This window comes from Myodes glareolus, chromosome 9, assembly GCF_982192425.1.
Source record: "Myodes glareolus chromosome 9, mMyoGla1.1, whole genome shotgun sequence".
NCBI classification, from domain to species: Eukaryota; Metazoa; Chordata; class Mammalia; order Rodentia; family Cricetidae; genus Myodes; species Myodes glareolus.
In genome coordinates this window covers 65,461,034-65,485,774 of record NC_142034.1, presented here as the reverse complement: position 1 = coordinate 65,485,774, position 24,741 = coordinate 65,461,034, and the positions used below count along the sequence as shown (strand labels likewise).

Below are 24,741 nucleotides of genomic sequence, written 5' to 3'. Positions count from 1 at the left end.
TGGTCCAAACTTCAGGACTCTGACCCTGAGTAGTTCATTTCAGGCACAAATAAGCACAGCATGATTTGAATTTTTTCTGGTGATAATGCAATCCCATGTACACAATAAAGCTTAAGACATGACCACATTTGATGCTGCAGGGCAATCGGTAATGAAAAGTCCCCAGACTATCTTAATACAAAATATACAGCTTTAATAAACAGAAGTAAGACTTACAACAGCTTACACTAGAATCCAAATGATCCGTCGGGACGCAGGAGCCAGGCAAGAGAGCTAGCAAAGTGCACTCACCAGGTTTATAGGTAAACTTTAGCCTAAGGGCGACATGCCCCACAAACAGAATGTGATTGGCTGAACTCCCCTATCATCTCCCCCTTTTTTCTAAAATAAGACAGAACCAAACCAAATACAACTATATATAATAGAAGCAAATAATAAATATAAAGTTACAAACAATAAACAATATTAAGCAAGAAATATATAACAAAAGTTTTACTAAACATTCTATTTCAGGAAGTCTAAATAATGTAGATGGTAACTACAACTATCTAATCTTCAACTCCATCAAAGATCTGAGAAGGGAAATAATTTTACTCAAGCAGCCCGGAAGTACAAGCGGGAAACTTCTGAAATGTGCAACAAATGGAAGAGACAACTGAATACCTGGGCAATCACCCAAAGTCTCGTATGCAATGTTGAGTCAACCAACTTTGGCTAAGGCCTGATGTAACTGACATGCCATTTTTCAAAGGCAAGAAACCTTTTAGGACTCTCTCACCCTGTCTTGGCAAGATAAGACAATCCTGCTTTTATCCATTTACGGATATTTTGTAATTCTGTCAGTGGTCGAGGTATGGGCTTTTTCTTTGCCCAAAGGCCAGTTCTGCCAGGAAGAAGACAAGCTCCAGGTGGAGTGTCTTTGGTGCTCAACGTTCTCTCGGGAGTAGAGCGGTGATGCCAGGAGCGATTGTGTCTCACTACTATAGAACTATGAGTTAGATTAAAGGCCATTTTCCACAGCTCTTCGAAGAGGTTGAAGATTATACTATCTATACTAAGTATGCACCAAAATAACCTGATTAGCTTAAATATAAATATAATAAACATATATGACTATTGATTTCTATCTATCTAACTTGAAGACTAAGAGAATGAACAACTGTGCAATGAGTGAGGACAATGACCTCCAAATGTAAACAATGTATATCATTACATAAATTTCTTAATCAGAGGTAGGAATGTAAATATATGTATATATAAATACAAATAGAGGTAGAAGCATACTCACATACAATATTCAATATATCAATGTACAAAAATCAACAATACAATTTTCTAAAAACAATAACTCACAAATACCAATATATTATTATCCTATCACCAATCAATCCCCTTTTTTTATAAACACCCCTGAGCTTATAAAATACCTCCCCACTCCCTCATCCCTATATCAATTATAACCAATCCCTAAATGATGTCCCTAAACCTGAGGGCAAATTCTACTGGGAAAGGAGACATCGTCCTCTAAAATTGCTTCCAGCTGTCACAGGGGCGACGTTTCTCTTAGGGGGTCCTGTGAAAATAATTGATGGTAAAATTCCCATATAAACATTTGTGTGAGAGAGTTGTAAATAGTCTCTGAGTAATTTGAGGAGGTCTGGCCAGAATGTTGTCAAATATTGTGCATCATCCGGAACTGTTTTGGGTAGCTGGAACCAAAAAACAGGTCTAAAAAATAGCGCTATCAACATTATGACGTCATAGTAACCAGGTGGAGTTGGTGTTGTGGAGCCCCATCTTCATCCTAGAAGCTTTAAAGATTACGGCAGGAAAATTTATTGTTTGTCATGGGAAAGTTAAACATTATCTACGAAGACTTATACAGACATATATATATATATATGTATATATATACATATATATATATTAATAATGACAGAAACAGATGTGGGGAAAGGCAAAGAAAATTTATCAATTATACTTATTCTGTCCCGTATCTTGGCTCTTGACATGACACAGAAACTCTGGGATATCTCTTATTAACAGGCTCGGAAATGAAGAGGGACTGAGCCATAGTCCAACTCCAAGACCAGCTCTACATATTTATAATATATATATTATGATATATAATTATATATAGTTATATATAATTATAATGTGCATATATATGCACATTAGTACATATTAAAAAAATAGTAATACTTACCTAAACTATTTGGATTCATTGTTGATCCTCTTTGGGTCGTAGGCGGCTTTTATATTCAATTATCCAGGGTCCCTTGAATCCTTTGTAAATGAGCGTTCTCCTGTGGAGACAAGAAGAGAACCCTGCCCCCAACCTATATATTTCTCTTACCTTTGGTGTGATTATTATTCTTGTAAGTGAGTTATCATTTATCTCTTCCAAGAGGCTTCTCCTCTTCAAGCCGAACCTTTATTAATTTTGATGGTATCCACAATTTTTCCTCTCCTGTGGAAACAAGAGCAAAACCCCTTCCCCAACGCAGCACATCTCTTGGCTTCCACTGTGAGGTCAGCACAACCTTGAAATAAATTGGTTGATTTAATTCAGCAGACTTTTCCAATATCCAATGTCTTTCTGCAGCCATTGTCCCCTTCTCATTAGCGTTCAGAAAATTCAAGGTTAATAAAGCATTATGTAACCTATTCCTGGGGGTATTTTCCACCCCTTTCCGTTTGTTCAACATATCTTTTATAGTTCGATTTGATCTTTCTATAACTGCTTGACCTGTAGGATTGTATGGTATACCTGTAACATGCTTAAAATTATAATAAGCAAAAAATTGTTTCATTTTCCTAGAAACATAAGCTGGACCATTATCCGTCTTTATCTGTGTAGGTATACCCATGATGGCCATAACTTCTAATAAATGAGTGATTACTGAATCAGCTTTTTCTGAGCTTAAAGTTCAGACTCTACCTTCTGGATATTTTGGTCAGTCGACCAAGTCATATCAGACAAAGATCTAGTCTCCTTGAGAACTCCAAACTCTGATCTAGTTTCCTCCTTGAAAACTCCAAACTCTTTTTTGAGGAGGTTGGTGTCAGTCCGAATTGCCCTTAAGGTTTTAATTTCTGCCCTCAGGATTGTGGATTCAATCTGTAAGGACTGCATCATCCTTATAAAATAGCCAAACACCAGAAAAGCAACAGATCCTAGAAATAACCAAGTAAGAGGAATATCAGAGACATCCTTCAGAATATCCTCCATAGCACAATTAAAAACGCCATTTTACTTTTGGATAGTAATATTTTCTGACATTTTCAATCAAAAGAAATCGTACTTGTATGTATGTATGTATGTGTTTATTTATTTTCAACCGACAAGAAAAATCTTACCTGTAATGACCTTTGCCTGCCAGTAGGTGGCGGGGGCGCACCTGAATCCATGTGGCAATGGAGTCAAACCAGGAAGCAAACTCTAAAATATATACACTCAAATCCAGAGGTTAAATTCACAGATCGTGTGCACCTGCTCAGGCAGGGAAGTCACTGCCCGAGGTGGGTAGCAGAAGCCAAGAAGTCCGCTCCCCGGTCCGCCCGAGGTCGGGGCCAGTCGGGAGTCAGTAGCGGTATGCGGCTCTGGGATCTAGCGCGCAGGTTTTAAGGTATACACAAGGAAGTTAGCTGCCTGCTATTTCGGCAGCGACCCCGCGAATGCGGTTCGCACTTAAGCTAGGAGCTGGCTAGTCAGGGTAAAAGCCATGGAGCTGCAGAGAGACCCCAGGTGCACGCTCAGGCTGCTAGACCCTCGCCACAAGGGGGGGGGGAAGCCCCACGTTTGGGCGCCAGATGATGCCGCAGGGCGATCGGTAATAAAAAGTCCCCAGACTATCTTAAAACAAAATATACAGCTTTAATAAACAGAAGTAAGACTTACACCGGCTTACACCAGAATCCAAACGATCCGTCCAGACGCAGGAGCCAGGCAAGAGAGCTAGCGGAAGTGCACTCACCAGGTTTATAGGTAAACTTTAGCCTCAGGGCAACACGCCACACGAACAGAATATGATTGACTAAACTCCCCTATCACACATTGAAATTCTTTGTAAAGTACATGTGACATTTTCCATAAAGATGGGTTCTATAGATTGGTTACATGTGACACCTTCCATAAAGATAGATTCTAAAGGTTGACAAACTCAAAAAGAATAAGGGTCTGGGGAGGATCCAGTGTGGTGCCAACATCACCAGGCTAGGTCCCCTCCCAGCCTTCTAAGGAGCATTTCTATGTGTTTAACATTCTTTGTTCACTTAGTGCTTCTCTGCACAAGGACCTCTGTGCCTCCCACACTGGAAAGGTATAAAATATTAAAATGAATGGAGATGTAGATGTATTTGTTTGTCAAAGGTGTACATCTAAGGAGCTGGAGAGATTGCACCGTGGTTAAGAGCACATACTGTTCTTCCTGGAGACCCATGTCAGTTCTCCGAACACATGTGGTGGCTCAGAACTGTCTAGAACCCCAGTTCCAGGGGGTGCAACAGACATTCCTGACCTCCGAATACACCAGGCATGCACTGGTGCACAGGCTTACATGCAGACAAAACATACATTACATTTTTAAAATTTTTAAGTGTACATTTAATTGTTGCTTCAGCAAACACCTTTAATCCCAGCATTTAGGAGGCAGAGGCAGGTGGATCTCTTTGAGTTTGAAGCCAGTCTGGTCTATATAGAGAATACTTGAACATTCAGAGCTAAATAATAGTGGCTAAGAGCACTCACTGCTCTTACAGGGGACCCAGTTTGGTTGCTATATTCAGTGGCTCACAATTGCCTGCCTGTAGCTTCATTTCTAAGGAATCCAATGCCCACCAGTGGGCACTGCGTGCAAGTGGTGCACATAAAGACTAGCAGGCACACACACATATAAATTTAAATAAAAGAAAGGACATTTTGGTGCTGGAAAGATGGTTTGTCAGTTAAGAGCACTGCTGTTCTTCCAGGGAACCTGAGTTCAATTCCCAGCACTCACACTGAGTTGCTCACAACAGCCTGTAACTCCGGCCCGGAGTGGGGGGAAACAGAAGGAGACTCAAATAGATGCCTCCGGCTTTCTTGAGTACCTCTATGCACAAGCACACACACCCCACACACATATATAATTAATAAGGCAATATTTTTAAATTGTAGATTTCAATGTATGCACATCTGACTGCACAAAAAAAAGGAAGCAAAAATAAGCATGGATGGGTTGACGGGGTAGGGAATGGGCTAAAGCAATGGAGAAGATTAAAAGTGCCTAATAGCTGGGTGGTGGTGGTGCATGCTTTTAATCCCAGCACTCGGGAGGCAGACGGAGGCAGATCTATGTGAGTTTGAGGCCAGCCTGGTCTACAAGAACTAGTTCCAGGACAGGCACCAAAAAAACTACAGAGAAACCCTGTCTGGAAAATAAAAAAAAAGTGCCTAATAAGTAGTTGTTGAAGCTGAGAAGTCTATTATATTGTTTAGTTTTGTGTATGTGTTTACATATGTATGTATATTTTTCTATAATAAAATATTTATTTTATAAAAAACAAAGTTAAGCCAAGTGTAGTGTAAATGCCTATAATCCTAGTACATGGCACAAGCCTGTTGGTCCTGTGGAGGTTGGAAGATCAGTTCAGTATTATCTTCATGTGGTATATTTACATACATACAGGAAAATCATGTATACACCTGAAAGAAGAATAAATTAGTCTTAAAACAACAACAAAGATCTTGAATACTATTTGGAATAGGCAAGGCCAAAGCTATTGAGAGCATGGGTGAAGCTAATTCATTTTTCTCTGTGACACAAGTGTATTCATTGTGTTAATAATTCATTGAGCTTTTGCACATTTTTTGCATGCTATACATTAATATATTGTCACAAAAAATTCATGGCAATTTCTTAAAATAATGAAAGAATCTAGTGTCCCCTAGTGTCCCCTAGTGTCCTCCCAATGTTTACCTAATCCCATCATCAGAAGGTAATAGTCTCCAAATCCTAAAACTTGGACAACCCCTTAGACTCATCAGTTAGCTCAATTAAGTAGGAAGCTCTACATTGAATTTTAAAAAATTATATGTGGGGGAGGGATGTGTAATTGTGAGTGAAGATGCCAAAGGCTCCAGAAGAGGGTATTTGGGTTCCCTTCCTTACTTACAGAAGTTTGTGAGCTTCCTGGTGTGGGTGCTAGGACAGAACTCAGGTTCTCTGTCCTCGCGTGCTCTTTATCAATGACACATTTCTCCAGCCCCAACTACATTTTTTTACGATACAGTTTTTTCTTGCAGTGTGCTAATACCATGACGCTCACCAGGTTCCCAGAACAGTGCCCTTCACACAGCAGGGTGCTTATGGAACTGGCTTCAATCAGGAGAAAAATAAGTAGGAGAGGTTCTGAGCAAGAATATACTCCTAGAAAGTCACTCCAGGCATTGCGCTCCATCTAGTAAGATCAAATAAGCATTGCATCATGCAGGACATGGTTATTACAGAAAAGGGTGAAGCATTGTCAAGGACGAGAGTAAGGACCAGAGACTCCATTAAAAAATATCCTTTTAAATTCAATAAATTCAAATGAAACATAATTATATACATAATCCAGACTCTGCATATTTTCCATTTTATGTGCCTTTTTGATATTATTTTACTGTATCTTTAAAGACTTTGTTGTATTTTTTTAAAACTATTTCTTGGGCTGGAGAGATGGCTCAGCCATTAAAGGCAAGGCTCATGACCAAAAATACAAAACTAATTTTTTTATAACTGTCTATACTGTTTTTTCTCTCTCTCCCAAGCATATGTCCATTTTTAAACACACACATACACACAAAAGAAAATAGGCTTTTACACCACAAACTGAAGTTTCTGGGGCAACTTCCTCGAGAGATTTCTATCCAGGAGACTGACAGGCTTATTTAAATTAATTTGTAAGAACGGGGCAACTATGTGTCTTTGATGTCTTATGTATTTATTTTCAAGACCAGGTCTTACTATGTATCTTGGCTGTACTGGAATTTTTTTACATAGACCAGGCTGGCCTGGAACTCACAGAGATCTATGTGCCTGCCTCCACCTCTTCAATGATGGCACTAAAGATGTGGGCCACCACAGCCACTCTGTGTTTATAATCCTTGAGGTAGTTTAAAATACTGCACTTCTACCCAGAGCCAGAGATATGGCTCAGGCTCTCTACTTTCTATTTTAAAAATGTGAAAATCGTTGAAGAAAGTTATGATGAAATATAGGAAACAGCCTTCCCTCAAAGGGCCTCAACATGCGACTATTCTCTTCCATCTTTCTTTCACGAGGAATTTTACATTATGAGGTGGGACCGTTGCATCCATCCTCTTTTCATGTGGTTGTTTGAAATCTAAGGGCGATTTTCCTTAACTTAAGGTGTAGCCAATACACAAAAGACCCGAAAATGCCCGTCTAACTATCCAGCTACCTAGTGATTAGTTTATTTTATGTGTATGAGTGTTCTGCCTGGCTGTAGGCCTGTGCACATGTGTGCAGTGCCCATAAATTCCAGAGAGGATTCTGGCCCCCGGGGCTGGTTCTGAGCCGTCATGTAGGTGCTGGAAGTGGAACCCAGATCCTCTAGAAGAGCTCTTAACCACCGAGCAATGCGTCTAGCACCACAAGATGTTGTTTGCTTGTTATATGAAATAGGGTCTATGTAGCCCAGGCTGGCCTGAAACTCAGAGCTCTGTTTACCTGTCTCCTTGACGCTGAGATTAAAGGGGTGCACCAACCACGCCCACCCAGCTAAAATTTTTGTTGTTTTGTTTTGCATAAAGCAGTTGTTTCTGGGTTTATCTTCACAAAGCATTCACTTTAGAACTTTGATGTGTCCAAATGCAGCGATGTCGCTAGCGACCTTAATGCTCTAGACTGTCCAAGAACATGAAACAGTTTCGTACGGTCTGAGATCGGGACGGCCTCCCCACATTTCCGTTTCGTTTCCGGCGCCGCCATCTTACTTCCGGTTTCCGCGGCGGTTGGCTTGCGGCCTCGGTCCTGAGCCAGCCTGTTAGGACATCTACAGGTAGTCAGACGCCTGCCATCTGGTGAGTGCAGCCGGGTTTTGCCGGCCGGGGCGGATGCTGTGCGGTGTGCAGAGGGTGCGATCCGGAAGCCCTGTCCTGGGTTGAGCTTATGGCCTCAGTCGCCGTCTGTCCTTACGTGGCTGAGCTTCCCCCTCCCTGATGCTGCAGGGAGACTTGTCCTCAGCTGTACCCCGTCTCCTCCTGTTCCTGACCCCGGCACCGCAACTCCTATGTCTGGTGTCCCTTTGTCTAGCAGTGACAGTCCTAGAGCAGCCCGAAGTGTGGGGTAAGCCAGGGCTGGGGCATCTCCTGGACTCTCCCTCCTCAAGAAGACTCTTAAGTGTGTTGGCTTCTGTGGAGAGTGCACAGTAATTGCACAGACTTTTACTGGGGAGACGTCCACAGTGTTTAGTCCCCTCAGATAGATACTTAGGAGTGACCAAAGGAAAGGTTCCATCATGGTCCAACTTGGTAATCCAGTGACTTTGTTGAGCTTACTTATATAGTGAGGATGGTTGACCACCCCCTTCTAGACCACCAAGTCCCACCCGTTATGGATGGTGACCTCATGGAAGCCACCTCATCGAGCCCCATGTTCAGTTCCTTTTCCATCTCCTGCTTACTCTAGATCACTACCAAGGTGAGAGAGGTACCATGAGCGCTCATGGTTGGAATCCCAGATGGAGGTCTGTAACTCTCCTCCTCTTGGACTGTGGAGTGTAGCCGCTCCATTACCACCATTGTAGACCTGAATGAAGTATTCGACTTATTTCATTGTTATGCCCCCTGGTCAATCTCTGTACCAAGAAGAAGATGGGAGAATAATGTCAGCCCAGAGGACATTAGGACAAAAGCCATAGGACAATCCTGAGCAGTGGGGTGAGCTGTTTTGCACAGTGTGATTCCAGTTCTTGTGGAATTCCAGATCCTTGTACTTTTAGTTTCTTGAGAAGCCTTGGTACTGTTTTAAAGTCTAGAGTATTATCAAGACATGGTAATACAGAACTTTAACCCTAGCAAGACTGCACGGGAAACCTCATTTGAAAACTGTGCTTTTAGCACTTTGAGGTCCTGCTGGCCAGAGTACATGAAAAGACGAAGCTAAGAGGCTTTGTGGGAAGGAGCTACATCCAGACATGAACACCATAGGCAGACTTTTGTTAAGTAGTACTTCGAAGGAACTGCAGTAAATGTGGGTCATGTTCATTTACAGGTACAGTCCAGAACCAAAACATTTAGATTGTACGAAGCGTATTGTCTGTGGAACTTAAATATGTAACCAGGAGATATGGATAGAATCCTGTGTGTTGCCTCTGCACTGACAGGAAAATAGGAAATCCTACCCAACTGCTTTCTATTATTTCCTTGACTGCATCATGTTCATTAAAAACGCATCCTTAAAACATTGCCGTGTGTCTTCAGATATAGTCACTAAGCAAGCAGCAAATACTTTCGCTAACCTATGAGCAAACTGTAAATTTAATCTCTAATTAATTGTGTTCTTTCCATAAGACCTGTGTGCCAGAGACTGTTTCCATACAGGAGGCTTTTTTCTTGTTTTCCAGCTTTTTTCCTCAGCAGCTATGTAGCGATCTTCGCACACAAACAAGGCCCCAGCAAATGCCTATTCACTTCTGTCCACCTTCTCTTCCAACTGCGATTCCATGTGCCTTAGAGAGCGAGGAAAATGAACACAGTTGTGGTAAGTGGTGTGATTATTCCTGACCTTGCTTTGTATGTGGTTTCAGAACTTTGTGAGAGCTCCTTAAGTAAAACTGAAATGGGGACACAAACCTAGGGCAAATACACTCAGATGTAATAAGATCATAGTGTAGACAGAGCCATGTTGTAAAGGCGTTAGAGTCGTTGAAACTGTGCCACTGCTTTTTCTTTATTTTGGGGGGGGTCCCCAAAACAGGGTTTCTTTGTGTAGCCATGGCTGTCCTGGAACTAGCTCTGTAGACCAAGCTGGTCCTGAACTCGTGGATTCACCTGCCTCCCTCCCCCTAGTTTTGAGGATTAAAGGCGTATACCGCCTCCACCTGGCATCACTAGTTTTTCTGATTCTGTGCCATTTGTTAGAGAGATTGGATTGAGCCCAGGAAGAGAATATGATCATTCTCACAGCCTGTGACATCTAAACAGGCTTCATAGACTCATGCGTGATGATGTGTACAGTGCTTCACTCCCAGGCAGAGCTGGGCACAGCGTTCATAGCTGTCAGGATTCTCTGGTACTCAGACATGTGTGTGTCATCCGAGTTTTAAATTATAGTCAAATGCTAGCACAGTTCTCTGGTGTCTTGGAACTTCCGCCACATTTGAAACTATCAGCGATTTCCATGTGGAAATTTTTTTTCTCTGCATGCATGCATGTGTTTGTGTGTATGAATGTTTGTAGACATGGGCAGATGTTCATGTGGATGCTGAGAGTGCATATGCACGTGGAGACCCAAGTGGATATTGGATGTCTTCCTTCATCACTGGTTATGTGGCAGGGTATCTCACTGAGCTGACAAATTCTGGCTGGTCTAGCCAGCCAGCTTGCCCTGGGGCTCCTTTGTCTCTGCCTCCTAAGTGCTCTGGTTACAGGCTGCCACTATATCTGCCTGACTTCAGTGTGGGACCTAGGGGTCAGGACTCTGGTCTTACACAACAAGCGTTTTATTTTTAACCCCACTTTCAGTTTCTGTCATGACCCTGATGATACTTAACATATGGTTATTTTTTATTCTGCTTTGTGTCCCTGCCATTCCACTATAGACTTCTGTGCTTCAGGTGTCTGTGGTTGACTTTCTTAACTATTTCTCTGTAGCTTGTACCTTTCGCTCAGTTTTCAGATCATAAGTTTGACTCCTGTGTAGCTATGCAAAGGCAGCTAAAGCTTCCCTTGTCAAAATGAAGATCAAATCCCCCATCCTTTCCTTATATGGTATTGATAACAATATATCAAATGGCCTTTACCCTACACTAAAAGGAGGAAACCCATCCAACCTTCTTTTCTTCCTTCCTTCTTTCTTTGTTTTTTTTCTAGACTTTCTTCTTCGTCCCTCCAAGTCCTTTGCTCCCTGAGGTCTAACATTGTGAGTTACAATTCCTGCCAGCTCTGTTGTTGTTCATTCTGCTCCAGTGGCAGCATGGGATGCTGTAGATGGTGAGGAAGTGTGGTTGCCTAGAGACAAGTATATCCTTTCTTGTCACACCGGAACTGCTAGACTTGAAAGGTCTGTTCCTCAGTGGTAATGCCTGAGTGCTGACGAGCTGTACGGCTGGCAGGCAGGTGTGGTGAAGGCCTTGGGAGTAAATGGGAAAAACAGAAGTTAGTGGATACCATTTGCATCATGAGAAAGGCAGACAGAGCTTAAGTAAAAACAGGAGCACACATCTGAATATTGCATGTTTTTGTAAATGCAGCTGTGCTTCTCGCTGTTCTGTATCATGATCACTAAACACTTTATTCTGAAGTGTTAGAAACCCACCACGTTTCCCGTGCTAATTGCTGTTTAAAGAACTTGTGAGTTAAACAAAGTGTGTTTGCTTCCGTGCCCTCCATTTTCAGTGCCATGGTACTCATGAAGATTTCTACCTTTTTTCCTTGGTTTTTGGCAGTTTGGTCATACCTGCCTTTGTGTGCTGACTTCTGTGCTGTTTCCCCCACTTATCAGGTTATTTGTGACTTTGGTATGTAGCATTAAGGTCCTGCTTGTTGGGGTTTCTGTCCTGCCCAGTTCCTGCAGCCATTTAACCCCAAAGAAAATCATACAGAGGTCTCCATAAGATTTTAAGCTGATTGGCCCAATTAGCTCAGGCTTCTTATTAGCTCTTGTAGCTTATATTAACCCATTATTCTTATCTGTGTTAGCCATGTGGCCCAGTACCTTTTTCATCTGGGCAGGTCACATCCTGCTTCTTGGGTGGTCTGAGCAGGACTGAGAGGAATGGGCTTTCTCCTTCCTAGAATTCTCCTGTTCACATTGTCCCTCCTCTGCTTCCTGTCTGGTTGAGCCACCTATACTTCCTGCTTGGCCAATTAGCGTTTATTTAAAACATGATTAACAGAATACAGACAATTCTCCCACACCATTGGTATTTACTTTTTGAGTTCTTTATGTATTATATATGCTAATCCACTCTTAGGTGTGTAGCTAGCAAAGATTTTGTCCCATTCTGTAGGCTTTTTGCTGTTGTCTTTGTGTGCAAAATATTTTTAACTCCATGCTGTCTGACTTGTCAATTCTTGTAATAGATTCCTGAACTTTTAAAGTCTCTTCAGCCGGTTTTGCCTGTGCCTGTCCTTTGACAGAGTCCTAGGCACTGTTAGGAATGTGAGGTGCTGAAGCAATTCCTTTAAAATCCTAAAGACACAGCTATTCAAGCTGGATAGCGCTTGATGTCTCAGCCAGGGCAAGGGAAGGAGATACAGGGGATACGAATAGTCAAGGCCGAAATCAAATCGCCTTCATTTGCAGGTGGTGTGATCGTAATCCTGTCACCCTAAGAACTCCACTAGAAGAGTCTCAGATCTGATAACATGTCCAGCAATATGTCAGGAATGAAAAATCAGCATATAAAACTCAAGAGATGTTCCATAAACTAGTAACAGTTATTCAGAAAAGAAACCAGTCACCTTACAATATAAACTTAGCAGATCTAATAATGTAATAACTCTAAATTAGGAGGTTAAAGAAGACTTCCAGATATTAAAGAAAGAATCTGAACAAAAAAATGTAAGATTGAAAGATTTCCCCTGCTTATGGATTAGCTATGTAATTTTTTCATAGACGTGTTTATGAGTGTGTGTGTGTGTGTGTGTGTGTGTGAGAGAGAGAGAGAGAGAGAGAGAGAGAGAGAGAAAACATCTTTTTTGAGGCAAAGTCATGTATCCTGGGATACCCTTGAACTGGTTGCATAGCTGGGATGACCTTGAGCTTCAGATCCTCTTGCCTTCACTTTCTAAGTGTTAGGATTACAGATAAGAGCCATCATGCTTGCTTGGACTATATTAATAAATTATCTAATATTGAATGTTTCTACTTTGCCAAAATAAATTTTAAAGTCTTCTGCAGTTCTCAACATCTGTACCGTTTGCTCGATCGCCGAATATTAGTGTATTTCTGATTCTTTATAGGTGTCCTGAGTTGCTTTAAAGCCATTTCACTTGGTTTGATGAAATTAACTACCACTGACATTTCTAATTTTTTATATTCCTTGTAAAAATGTGTTGTAAGATCTTGTTTGTCCAGTTGTCTGTTAGACATCTGTGCATTTGATGGAAGGAACTTTAGACAAGTATGTCTAAGATCATCTGTAACTCCTGCCCATCATAGTGATTGTCATTTATCCCAATTTAGTTTACTCCTGTGTAGACCAGACTTACCTGAAACTCAGAGATCCTCCTGTTTCTTCCTCTCGGGTGCTTAGATTAAAGGTGTCCATCACCACACTTAGTCAGTTTACCCCTCTTTATAGGACACTGGTGATGTATATTTCTTTGTGGATACTAGCAGCTCCTCTGGTTTTAGGAAGGACATGTAAGGCTGCCTATGAAAACTAATGTGTCAGTATGTTATGAATATATGTTGGTGTTGGGCGTGTGTTTTAAGTGGAAAGCTAAAGGAATAGCCATTATGTATCTCGGTCACTCATCACCAAACTAGTGAGTAGGGAAGACATTTTGTAGGTTTTTGTTTTTCTTCTTCCTTAATAAAGAATGTCTATAAGGTGTATCTCACGGAAGAGAGAGGAGTAACCTCCCATATTCCTGTCTCTGATCCAAGGGAGGCTTGGGTTGAGGAAAGTTGTTTGATTACAGGGGTTGGTGTCATTCGAGGATGTCTCTGTGGACTTCACCTGGGAGGAGTGGCAGGACCTGGATGATGCTCAGAGGAAGCTCTACAGGGACGTGATGCTGGAGACCTACAGCAGCCTGCTGTCCTTGAGTGAGTAGACTACAGTTATCCTATGAGAAGTGTGTTAGGCAAGCACCCTACCTAGCTTTCACTGACACATAGTAATTATATACATATTTATAATAGAAGTTGTCATTTCAATACTTGTATATTGTACATATGATCAGCATTTTATAAGTCTATAATTTTTTAGATTTATCATTTCTTTCTGTTAAGAACATTTAAAACTCTCCTTATTTGCTTTCTATTTATCTATTTGATGTGTTAATGTGTGAATATTTTGTCTGATTGCATGTATGTGTGCTGGGTGTGCCTAGTGCCCAATGAGATCAGAAGATGATGTCAGATCCTCTGGAAATAGAGCTATGGGCGGTTGTGAACTGCAATGTGGGTGATGGGAAACAAATCCAAGTCCTCTGCAAGAAAAACAAATGCTCTTACCCACTGAGTCATCTCTCAAACCCCTAAAACCCTCCCTCTTACTTTCAAGTAATTGATGCCAACTGTATTTAGCTTTTGTGTACTACTGCTACTTATGTCTCCCATCCAGCTGTTCCCCTGCATCAGTGAACCAACCATCTCCTTGCCTTTCCTCCTTCCCACACACCGTTCCTAGGCTCTGGTAGCCAGGTGTTCGTTCTTTCAGGTTAACATCAGCTTCCAGCCGTAAGTGTGGATATGCCGTGTTTTTTCTTTTAGCTTAATTTCCCTCACTCAATACAAGTACCTTTCAGTTATATCCATGGTCCTGTGAGAGAAAATCCAGAGTCTTTACCATAACTGGATGAAGTCCACCCCTCTGTAGTTAATTATCAAGTTTTCTTATCAGTTCATCTGAGGGTGGACACTAAAGTAGATTCCAGGTCATCTCTCCTGTATACGATGCTTGCAGTAACTGTGTGCACACACAGAGTTCTCTCTAGACCACTGAGAGGGATTTCCTCTGGGTATGTGTGTTGTTCTGTGGCAGGTCACTTCCCAGTAGTTTAGTAAGCACCGTGCTGTTTTTTTCAGAGTGCCTGTTAATTATGTTTCTAGCAACACAGACTTTTTCTCTCCTGTGTGTGTTCCAGGTTGCTAATGGTTGTAGTTGTGGTACAGTGAAGCCCATTGGTGTTTGATCTGCATTGCTGTGGTAGTTGGGGATATTCACATCCTCATGCCTTTGGGGAAATATCTGTTGTGGTCATTTGCCTGGATTTCATCAGGTTATTTTATGCCAGTACATTGTATAAATTTTTGTGTAAGGCAGTCCATCATCAGATAATAATTTATAAATACTTTCTCTTGCTATGTGTTTTTCTTTTAACTCTCTCGATTGTTAGCTTTAATCCTGTTTTTATTTTAATTTGTTTTTTTTGTGTGTGTGTGTGTGTATGGGTTTGTACATGTGAGTCCAGGAGCTGTGGAGGCCAGAAGAGAGCCTTCCTCTGGAGCTGGAGTGACAGGCTGTTGTGAGCCTCCTTACATGGGTGCTGGGACCAGAACTCAGTTCTGCAAGCTCAGTAAATGCTCTAACCACTGAGCAATTTCTCCAGCCCCAATAATTCTGGTTTCCAGTGCTGATTTTGTCAGCTGTACTTTTGGTATCAGGTTTAGAAAGTTTGCCTTTGCCTAGATTTATATCCTTTTGTTTTCAGTATTGGTTTTATAATTCCGGAGTCTACTTGACTTGTGTGTATGGTAAGAAGCAGGCTTGGCACCTTTCTCCATCACGAGGGTTATCCAGCTTCACGGATCTTCTAAACATTGTTCCTGTTGCTGTGTGTGAGGATTAGTTGGCTGTGAACCTGTACATTTGCTTTTGGTTTTTCTGTTACGTTGTTATTTTCTATGTGCTTTTTCTTCCTGCTTATGCAAGCTTTTTTGGTAACTGTCTCTTCCAAGTATGTTTTGAGGAAGTATGTTTTGATTTGTTTTGGTTTGTTTGGGTTTTTTTTTTTTTGGTTGTCTGTTCTTTTATTCTTTTTGTTTGTTTTGTTTTTGTTCTTGTTTTAAAAGACAGGATTTCTCTGTGTAGCCCTGGCTGTCCTGAAACTCGTTCTGTAGACAAGGCTGCTCTTGAACCCAGAAATCCACCTGTCCTCTTCCAAGTGCTGGGATTAAAGGAGTGCACCACCACAACCAGCCTTTTATTCTTTTCATTAAAATTTATAACTGTTTCAGAAGGTCATTGGTATTGATTACTGTGAACATGTGAATCGCTTGTGTAGTATTGACACAGATGTGAGAACTTGAACTTTCCTCGTGGTGCTGGGCAGGTGTTAAGCATTATGGAATCATTGTAGTGCTATTTATGTTAATGATAACTTCTTTAAGTCACTGTAAGCTCTCCTTTGAACCTCCTTCTCCTTCTTCTTCTCCTTCTTCTCCCCCTTCTCCTTCTCCTCCTCCTCCTTCCTCCTTTCTTTCTCTTTCTTTCTTCTTCCTACTTCTTTCTTTTTCCTATAAGAAGCAAAGACTTTGAGAATTGGGTAGTTTGACTTGCTGCCCTGGTTACCTTGAGCAAAAGGACTCCCAGCTGACTTTTACTCTCAGGAGTTTGGGTGAATTCTGGGTGACTCTGCAATTGTGTCCTCCTAGGGGTGAGAAGGGGAGCATGTCCCATGTAACCTGACAGGGAGATGGTTGTGACTGATGTACAGTAAATGATGCTCTGACTGGTGCAGACAATCCTCATTTCCATATGGAGCTTCCTGTTGGTGTGCAAAGCCCCTCTTTGGCTGTAGGCATAGACAGTCCAGCTCACCTGGAGAGCTCTCTAGGAGGCTCCCTTCTGTGCTGCACCCCCTGCTGTTCCAAGAACAGGCTTCTCTCCAATGGGCTTTTCTTACTTGTTTCTAGTGGAGTAACCTAATCTTCTAATACCAAGAACAAAGTAGCAGAGACTGGAACTGAATCCAAGACACCAAAAGATGATTTTATCTTTTAAAAAAATAAATCTTACTGTTGTTGCTCTGTTGCTGTTTTGTTTGGATTAAATTCTTTTGTTTGTTCATTTGTTTTCAAGACAGGGTTCCCCTGTAGCTTTGGAGCCTGGGACTAGCTCTTGTAGCCCAGGCTGGCCTTGAACTCACAGAGATCCCCCACCTCTACACCGCCTGGCTGTATTAAATTTTTATACATTGTTGTTCTCCTGCTTTCCTCTGCTTCCTGTTGTGTTGGTTTTTGAAGGGGCATGGGGATTCAGAGCTCACTGTTTCCCAGAACATCTTCTGATCTTGCCAACTCTTGTAGCATCTGACTGGGGAGCTTTAGATTTTTGTTGATTCCGTGCATTTTTAAATCTTTTGCTTGCTTTGTTGTTCTTAATCCAGGTGGTCAGCAGTCAGAATAATCCTTTCATTCTATCTGTATCTATCTCTTATTTTAATGTCCTCAGCGCTAGTGTTCTCATAGAATGTTAATTTTGGTCCTGTCATTGCTGAGAGCCAATATTTTGTCATTGGAGTATAACTTGTACAATATTTCCTTCTAATAGATCAGTGTGATGCCAAACCTGAGTTGATCCTGAAGTTGGAGCAAGGATCTGGGCCGTGGACAGAAGATACACCAAACCAGAGCCTCCCAGGTCAGTGAATGTGCCCCAGGTAGGCAGCCCAGGCTAGTGAACGCTCAGCAGATGGTGGGTGTGTGAAATTCTTTTCACCCAATTTTGCCATCTTCCAATCTTGAGACTAACTTCTTAATCAGATGCTTGCTGTGTTGTGTCTAAGGGAGGCTCACTTCCAGATGTCCCCCTTTCCTGTTTATACTGTGTGTTTTTGTGGCCTAATAAATTCTGCCCACTCTTCTAATTACTCAAGACCTTATTGTCCTTCTTCCCTCTTAAAATGAAGTGCTTCATTTTAAGCCTTTATTCATGGGTTTATTAATACACTCATCACTTTTCTATTTGATTCCTCGTAGATAGTGCAGGACCAACAGTGGTGGTCCAGCACATTTGCCTCCTTTAAAGAGCAACAGCAGTCTGCTGTGTTGGGACACAGAAATCTTTGACATTGAAAGAATAACTACAAAAATATGTTTTCTCAGCTGGATAAATAAATAAAAAAAAATACAGGATGATTCAAAGGCTAAAGCAATTTTAAGGAGATGGTTTTAAAACTATTATCAGAGGCTGGAGAGATGGCTCAGAGGTTAAGAGCACTGGCTGCTCTATCAGAGGTCCTGAATTCAATTCCCAACAACCACATGGTGGCTCACAACTGTCTATAATGGGATTTAGTGCCCTCTTCTGGCTTGTAGGCACACAGGCATAACACTGTTTACATGATAAGTAAATAAATCTTTTTAAAAAAAATTAATATCAGATTAATTTTGAGAGTTACAAATTTGTTATGTAGTTCATGAGTTAATAGGAACTCTAGTCTTCAGAGTGGTTATGATTTCATTAGAGGTTCCAAAGTGGCATTAGTAGTTCTAAGTTAGTATTGAAAACATAGGTTTCAGGTACTCACATATGGAATTCAAATATGGGAAAAGATGTCCAAAATCAAACAGTGCGTACCAAGATACCAGGAATTATGAAATTCCAGGAGCATCTGCAAAGACTCCTGGTAGGGGAGACCCAAAGTGTGGTACGTCATCTAGGAGGTCTTAGGCATGGAGGCCAGATGAACCAAGACTCTGTTCAAAGACTCCTATTTGATGAGGAAATTGTAATAGCTAGTTAACCTTTGACCTTTTTCATTGCGGAACTCAAAGTCAGCAGATTTGTGCAGCATTTGCTGTGGAATTCTAACCCAGTGGAAGCTTTCAGCCTCTGAGCCATCTCTCCAAGCCCTGCTTTGCAATATTACGTCATTGGAGGTGGGGGTGCTTCTTCACTTTTGCGTTAGAATTCTACCAGAATCACTTCCGTGTTGTTCATGTAGGGCAACTTTTATTTGCTTTCAGCTGTGAAGTCTGTGAAGCGCCTGGATGAGACCCACTGGGACAATCAAGCGAGACATTTGAACCGCCTGATAATCCCTGGCAACTCATCAGCTGAGGAGAGGGTCAGATTTGGGGAAACATTTAATATGAGTTCAAACCATGTTTTATGCCCGGCTATTAAGAATAGGAACTCTTCTGAAATGAGATCGAAGGTGCTTGTTATATGGGGAAATGTGGACCTCCCTGGTGAGCCCAGTGAGATGCAGCCCTTAGAGGAACTTGATCATCTCGCTACAACCAGGTTGTCATGCCGACTTTCTGAGCCTCTTAGTCTGGATGACGGTGTTGAAAGTGGGCAACGGCACCGTCAGTACAGACCACATGACGAAGCCTTCAGCGGGAACGCTGGGTGGACACATAAGGGCTTTCCTTTGGGAGATAATCCGAGTAAGTTAAAGGAATATGGAAAAGCCTTTGATAAACTGGCTCCTAGTGCCCAAGAGGGGACTGACAGAAGGAAAGAAACTTTGGATTGCAGCTTGTGTAGGAAATCATTCCCTGACAAGTGTAACCATACTCAGCATTTTAGGACATGCATAAAGAGCAAATGTGATAAATGTACCGATTGTGAACCAACATTCAATACAAAACCAGGCCATATAATTCTTCAGAGCACTCGGCATGCATGGGAGAAGCCCTGTGGATGTAATGGCAATGAGAAATGTGTGTGTCACATGCCAAAGCAAAGGGTTAATCAGGGTGTCTTCTCAAGTAAAGAGAGTCACTGTGTGAAAAAATTATGCCCAAACTCAAATTTCAGTGTGCACCAGAGATCTCACACAGGTAGAAAACCCCGTGAATGCAATACATCTGCAAAACTCAACAACCAACCTCGTAGGCGTCACAGATGTGGGAGGACCTATCAGTGTAAAGTGTGTGGGAAAGCCTTCAAACACACACAGAATCTCTACTTGCACTACAGAACTCACACTGGTGAGAAGCCGTATGAGTGTAAAGAGTGTAAGAAACTGTTCAGCGTCAAGTCAAATCTCAGTGTACATCAGAAAACTCACACGGGCGAAAAACCCTATGAGTGTAACATATGTGGAAATGCCTTTAAAAGGAGGTGTGACCTAACTATACATCAGAGAGTTCACACTGGTGAGAAGCCCTATGAATGTAAAGAATGCAGGAAAACTTTCAGTATAAAGTCAGGGCTCATTGTACATCAGAGAATTCACACAGGCGAAAAACCATATGAATGTAACGTATGTGGAAAGCGTTTTAACCAGAAGTCAAATCTCTCTACACATGAGAAAATTCACACAGGCGAGAAACCCTTTGAATGTAAGGAATGCAGGAAATCATTTAGTGTCAAATCGTATCTCACTATTCATCAGAAAACTCACTTGGGGGAGAAACCTCGTGCCTGAAATCTGGGGAAGCCGTCTATCAGAAGACAAACCTCCACAGGCGTGATAGAGCTCACACAGGTGAGAAACCCTGTGAACATAAAGAATGTAGGAGAAGTCTAAGTCATTTGACATCTCTTCCTAACCCTCGGGGAACTCAGAGGTGAAGATCCCTGTGGCTGTAGAGGCTGCAGGGAACCTGTCAGTCTTAGTCACATCTCATTAGTTAGTGAGCCCAAGACACAAAAGGCCTACCAGTGTGGGGTTTGTTCAGAGACTTTTGACAGACGGCAGACTTTAGTTGTTGGAGAATTCTTACCGGTGAGAAACCCTCTGACTATAACGTCTGGAAATAATCCTCAGCAGGATGGGGAGTTCTCACAGGTGAGAAGCCCCATGATGTAGTTACGCAGAACGCCTTTAGTCGGGAGGCCCGTCTCTGAATTTGAGTTCACACTGGTGAGCAGGCCTAAAGAACATAGGAAAGCATTTCACACATGTCACCTCTCCATTTAGATCACAAAACTCAGAGTTGTAGAAGTCACCTGACACATCTCAAACCAGTATCCACATTAGAGAACCCTCACAGTTGAGAGACCTGAATGAAAGCACTAGGAAATATCTCCACCAAATGTCCATCAGAGTACTCAGAAGTGGGCAGGGGAGGAGGCCTCAGCAGCAGATCCAGCTCACTGCACATCAGACACACACAGCTGAGGAACTGTTTGATGCTGTGTCTGATCCCAGATGTCAGGTCACGGCTGTCATCGGGCGAGGCTGTAAGTCATCCTTCACTGTGTACCAAAGAAGACACGTAGGATAAGCCATATCAGTCTAACGTGTGCAGAAACTTGGTTCTGTAATACAGACATCTGCCTCCACTAGAGAACCACATGAATACAAACCCTCCGAATATACAAACTGAAAAACAACCTGTGAGTAAAGAACACAAAATGCCTCATATTGTTGGGGCGTGTGCAAGAACTCACAGGTAGCCATGCTCCCGCCTAGGTGAGTGTAACAGACATTTGTGCGCATGAGAAAGCCCCTCACTGCCAAGAAACCACAAGGGTGTGATATATATGGTCAAAACTTTTACCAAATGGAAATGCTCTGGATAGCTCTTGGGCTGGAAGTACATGAATGTAATGTATGTGAACAATTCTTTTATAGGAAGTTGACCTCCACATTGGAGAACATGGCCAGAGCCCTATAGGGATTTAACATTAGTCATGACTCATCTCTTTCCTGCCTCTACCCCCAGTCCCTGAACTCCATTATCCCTGCATTTGTGCTCATGGCCTGGAAGCAGATAAGATTACCTTTGGGGAGAAGGGGGTATAGAGAATGACTGGCTCACAGACATGCATTATTGGAGAGAGCAGAGGTTTTATATGTGTTTCAAATCTCTTGTTTGTATGAGTGATTCAATCTTTTTGCAACATAATGCAAAGTCATTGGGACCCAGTTTAGGAGTGTCTCAGACAGGGGAGCTTCTATGTTAGAACATTCCTAGGAGAGGGCCCTCTTGTCACCTTTGTGTTTTCAAGCCATCCTGTGAAGAAAAAGAAACATGAAATTTCAATAAATTATTGAAATTACTGGCACCAGCATTTCATTAAAGAGATACTAAAGTATGTTCATGTGTGAAACATGTTTATCCATAAAACATTGAAATTCATAGTATCCAGTCATTCATAAAATGAAGTTGTCCGTTTCTAAGTGTTACAGTATGAAAATGACTTTTGTCGTAGGTGTGGTGGCACAAGTCTTAAGTCCCAGAATCCAGGAGGCAGAAGCAGTCAGATATCTTTAAGTTTGAGACCAGCCTGCCCTACATAGGGAGTTCCAGCAGGGCTACATAATGAGACCCTATCTCCAAAAAAAAAAAAAAAAAAATGTCAAATATGTCAGAGGATAAATATTTCTGCTGGTGCCTGATGTAGTGGTTTGGTCTACATTTGAGGACATTTGTGTTTCTCACAACCAAAGTTTAAGAGGTGCAGCTGGCACTAGTGGGTACCAGAAGTGCATGCAGCTGGACGGCCTGAGGACCCCGCTGTCCTTGCTGAGGAGGCGTGATTAGAGATGTGTACTCGGCCCAGCTAGGGCACTGACAGCAGATCGAGTAAACAATTCTGTCAGACTCCGGTCCGGTGAATCCAGAGAATTTGTTGAGGTTACAGGAGTGTGGGAGAGAGGTTGCTGAGCAGGAACGGGGATGATTCTGCAGCTCCATCTCTAAAAAGCCCACCCCAGTGCGGGGATGACTCGGGAAAACTAGAAAATGCTTGCAGGAAACAAAGCAGGTCAGAGAGTTTTCCCTCCCTGGCAGCCCTTCCTGTTTTTCTAAGCTTGGGAAGGGAACGGGCCTTGTGCTTATATGTTTTTGTAACTTGGTGAGACTTGGGGGTTTATTTCCTAGTCTTAATGAGCCTTCTTCCAGGGTGGGAATGTTTTAATTTGGAAGGTACTGATATATGTCAGGCCAACACACCTTGATATATGTAAGGTCTGTGCATATGATTTTACCACATTAGCAAATGTTCTCTGCATGCAGGGACATGCAGGAAATACACTTATAATGTTTATTGTGATTTCATTAAGGTTTTCAACATTAAATACTATCCTAGCCCGTTTACATCTTGTAAGCCTCTAGTTTGTATTTTCTTAGTCTTTTAACTTATAAGTGTTTATGGTGATTGTCACCAACTATCTGCCAAGTATTGATGTTTGTGTTTCTCTAACGTGATGTCTTAAAGCGAGCCAGTGTTTCTAAGAGAATAAGTATCAGGGTAGGAAACCATGAATAAAGATATTTTTCACAGCTGTCTTGTGGATTGATTTAGAACTTTGTGAACAAATGGTGCTTGTTTCCCTCCTCTGAGAGAAACCGTCTTGGAGTAGGTTCCTTCTCATTACTCTTTCTCATGCCTTGAAATCGGGCACCAGCATAGATCTGAGTGTGTGTCCTGCAGCTGGGCAATGTGTGTGTTTGCTCACGATAATAGAACCGATTTCAGCTCTCAACATGGCATGCCTAGCGTAGATTCTGCCAATGCTACCTAATTAGTAGACAGTTTATCATCTCAACATAGCAATGAGAGTCGCAGTCTACCAATACATATTAATAATTTGATAGGAGGCTGCTACGGAATGTTCTTTGACCACATAACACCGTCTTACACTTTGCCAAAGTGTGATTTGGCTTTGGTGTCTTCTGGATACTATGCAGAGATCTATCTCAGTTGTACTTATTATAATTCAGTAAGATCAATCTTCCAATTTCTTTTAAAGCTAAGCATATGACCTAGCTCCATCTATTAGTGAAGAGTCCAAGAACAAGAAAATAAAAATGTAGATTCCAAAAATAAGAATGTAGAAATAAATATAAAGTTATAAGTCTAGGAGAATGAGAACAGCAGACTATCAGCAGCTTCCTCAGCAGGTCATTCACAGTGAGCTATTTTCTCAGATGCTTGGGAAGCTTAGGTCATTTTACAACTGGCTGTTTTATTTACAAGGCCAGAACTTCTCCCTACAAATTGAGAGTAGTGTTCTTGCCATCCCTGATAAATGACAGGTGTGAACTGAGTTAACCTTCAGGAGACAGAGATATGTGACCTTTGGGTTAGACAGTGTCTCCATTATGGAAAACTGGCGCCACCAGAGGAGAGACATGAGACTCCAATTTACACCTGGAGGTACCAGGAGACAGTGGACAAATACAATGGTTTAATTGATGAGTTCTGATAATGGAAGTTGTAAAGTATGGCAGTTAGTATCTGAGTTTTACCTTGAGATAGTGTGAAAAGCTTTCTGCTATCTCCTAAGTTCTCAGCCTAAGAACCAATTGATCTTAATTTATTAACCTTCTAGTATTACTAGCAGTCCCTTCCTGACTAATTGCTAAAGACATTTGTTTTCTTGCAATTAGTGACCTTCATTGTAATCTCCTCTGAAACATATTTCATGATGGCTGCCTAGTTACCCATTGACATTAGCACTCACTCCCCCCTTTAGGGTCTCCGCTGACTAACCCAAGGGTCAGGGCAAAGTTGTAAAAATTCCTTTGTTCAGAGCTACTTTGTTCAGAGTAGGGCTTGGTGCCCCTACTATAAAAAGTGGGTTCAGAAACCGGCCTTTTGCCACAGCCTAACAAACACCATCTCTGGTTGTGGTCTCAGCTAGCTGATAAGCTTCTGTGCCCCCACGGCGTTTTATTTTAATTTTTTTATTTTTAAGTTTGCTTCTGGTTTTCCTAGGATCTGGTTTCTAGAATAAAGTTTGCTTCTGGTTTATTAAACTTGGTGGTTTTCTCATCTTTGCACAACCCCCCTGGACCCATTAGCATACTGGGATGGGTTGGGAGTTCCATAATGCCTCTTTGAATAGTTCCAGGAGACATGGAGGAAGTCTGTCTTCTGTTACACACTGGTCACTTTAGCCCTCATTTCTGATGGGTAATTTTGTCCCTCCAAATGTGGTTCCTGTAA

The 24,741-nt window shown here is 41.8% G+C and overlaps 1 protein-coding gene across 1 annotated transcript; it reads left to right on the top strand.

Annotated features, from left to right (window-relative positions):
* Window positions 1-7,952: 7,952 nt before the first annotated feature.
* Window positions 7,953-20,406, top strand: LOC125404213 (zinc finger protein 39-like). Its single transcript, XM_048440019.3, has 5 exons — window positions 7,953-8,068; window positions 9,613-9,749; window positions 13,859-13,985; window positions 17,437-17,526; window positions 18,855-20,406. The coding sequence occupies exons 2-5, from the start codon at window positions 9,735-9,737 to the stop codon at window positions 20,264-20,266; spliced, it is 1,644 nt and encodes a 547-aa protein (XP_048295976.3). The 5' UTR covers window positions 7,953-8,068; window positions 9,613-9,734; the 3' UTR covers window positions 20,267-20,406.
* Window positions 20,407-24,741: the final 4,335 nt, after the last annotated feature.

Bases quoted from the DNA above. Each gene is read 5' to 3' on its own strand.
- LOC125404213 (XM_048440019.3), top strand. The intron at 13,986-17,436 runs GTGAGTAGACTA...TCCTTCTAATAG, and splicing joins CAGCAGCCTGCTGTCCTTGA to ATCAGTGTGATGCCAAACCT. The intron at 17,527-18,854 runs GTCAGTGAATGT...ATTTGCTTTCAG, and splicing joins ACCAAACCAGAGCCTCCCAG to CTGTGAAGTCTGTGAAGCGC.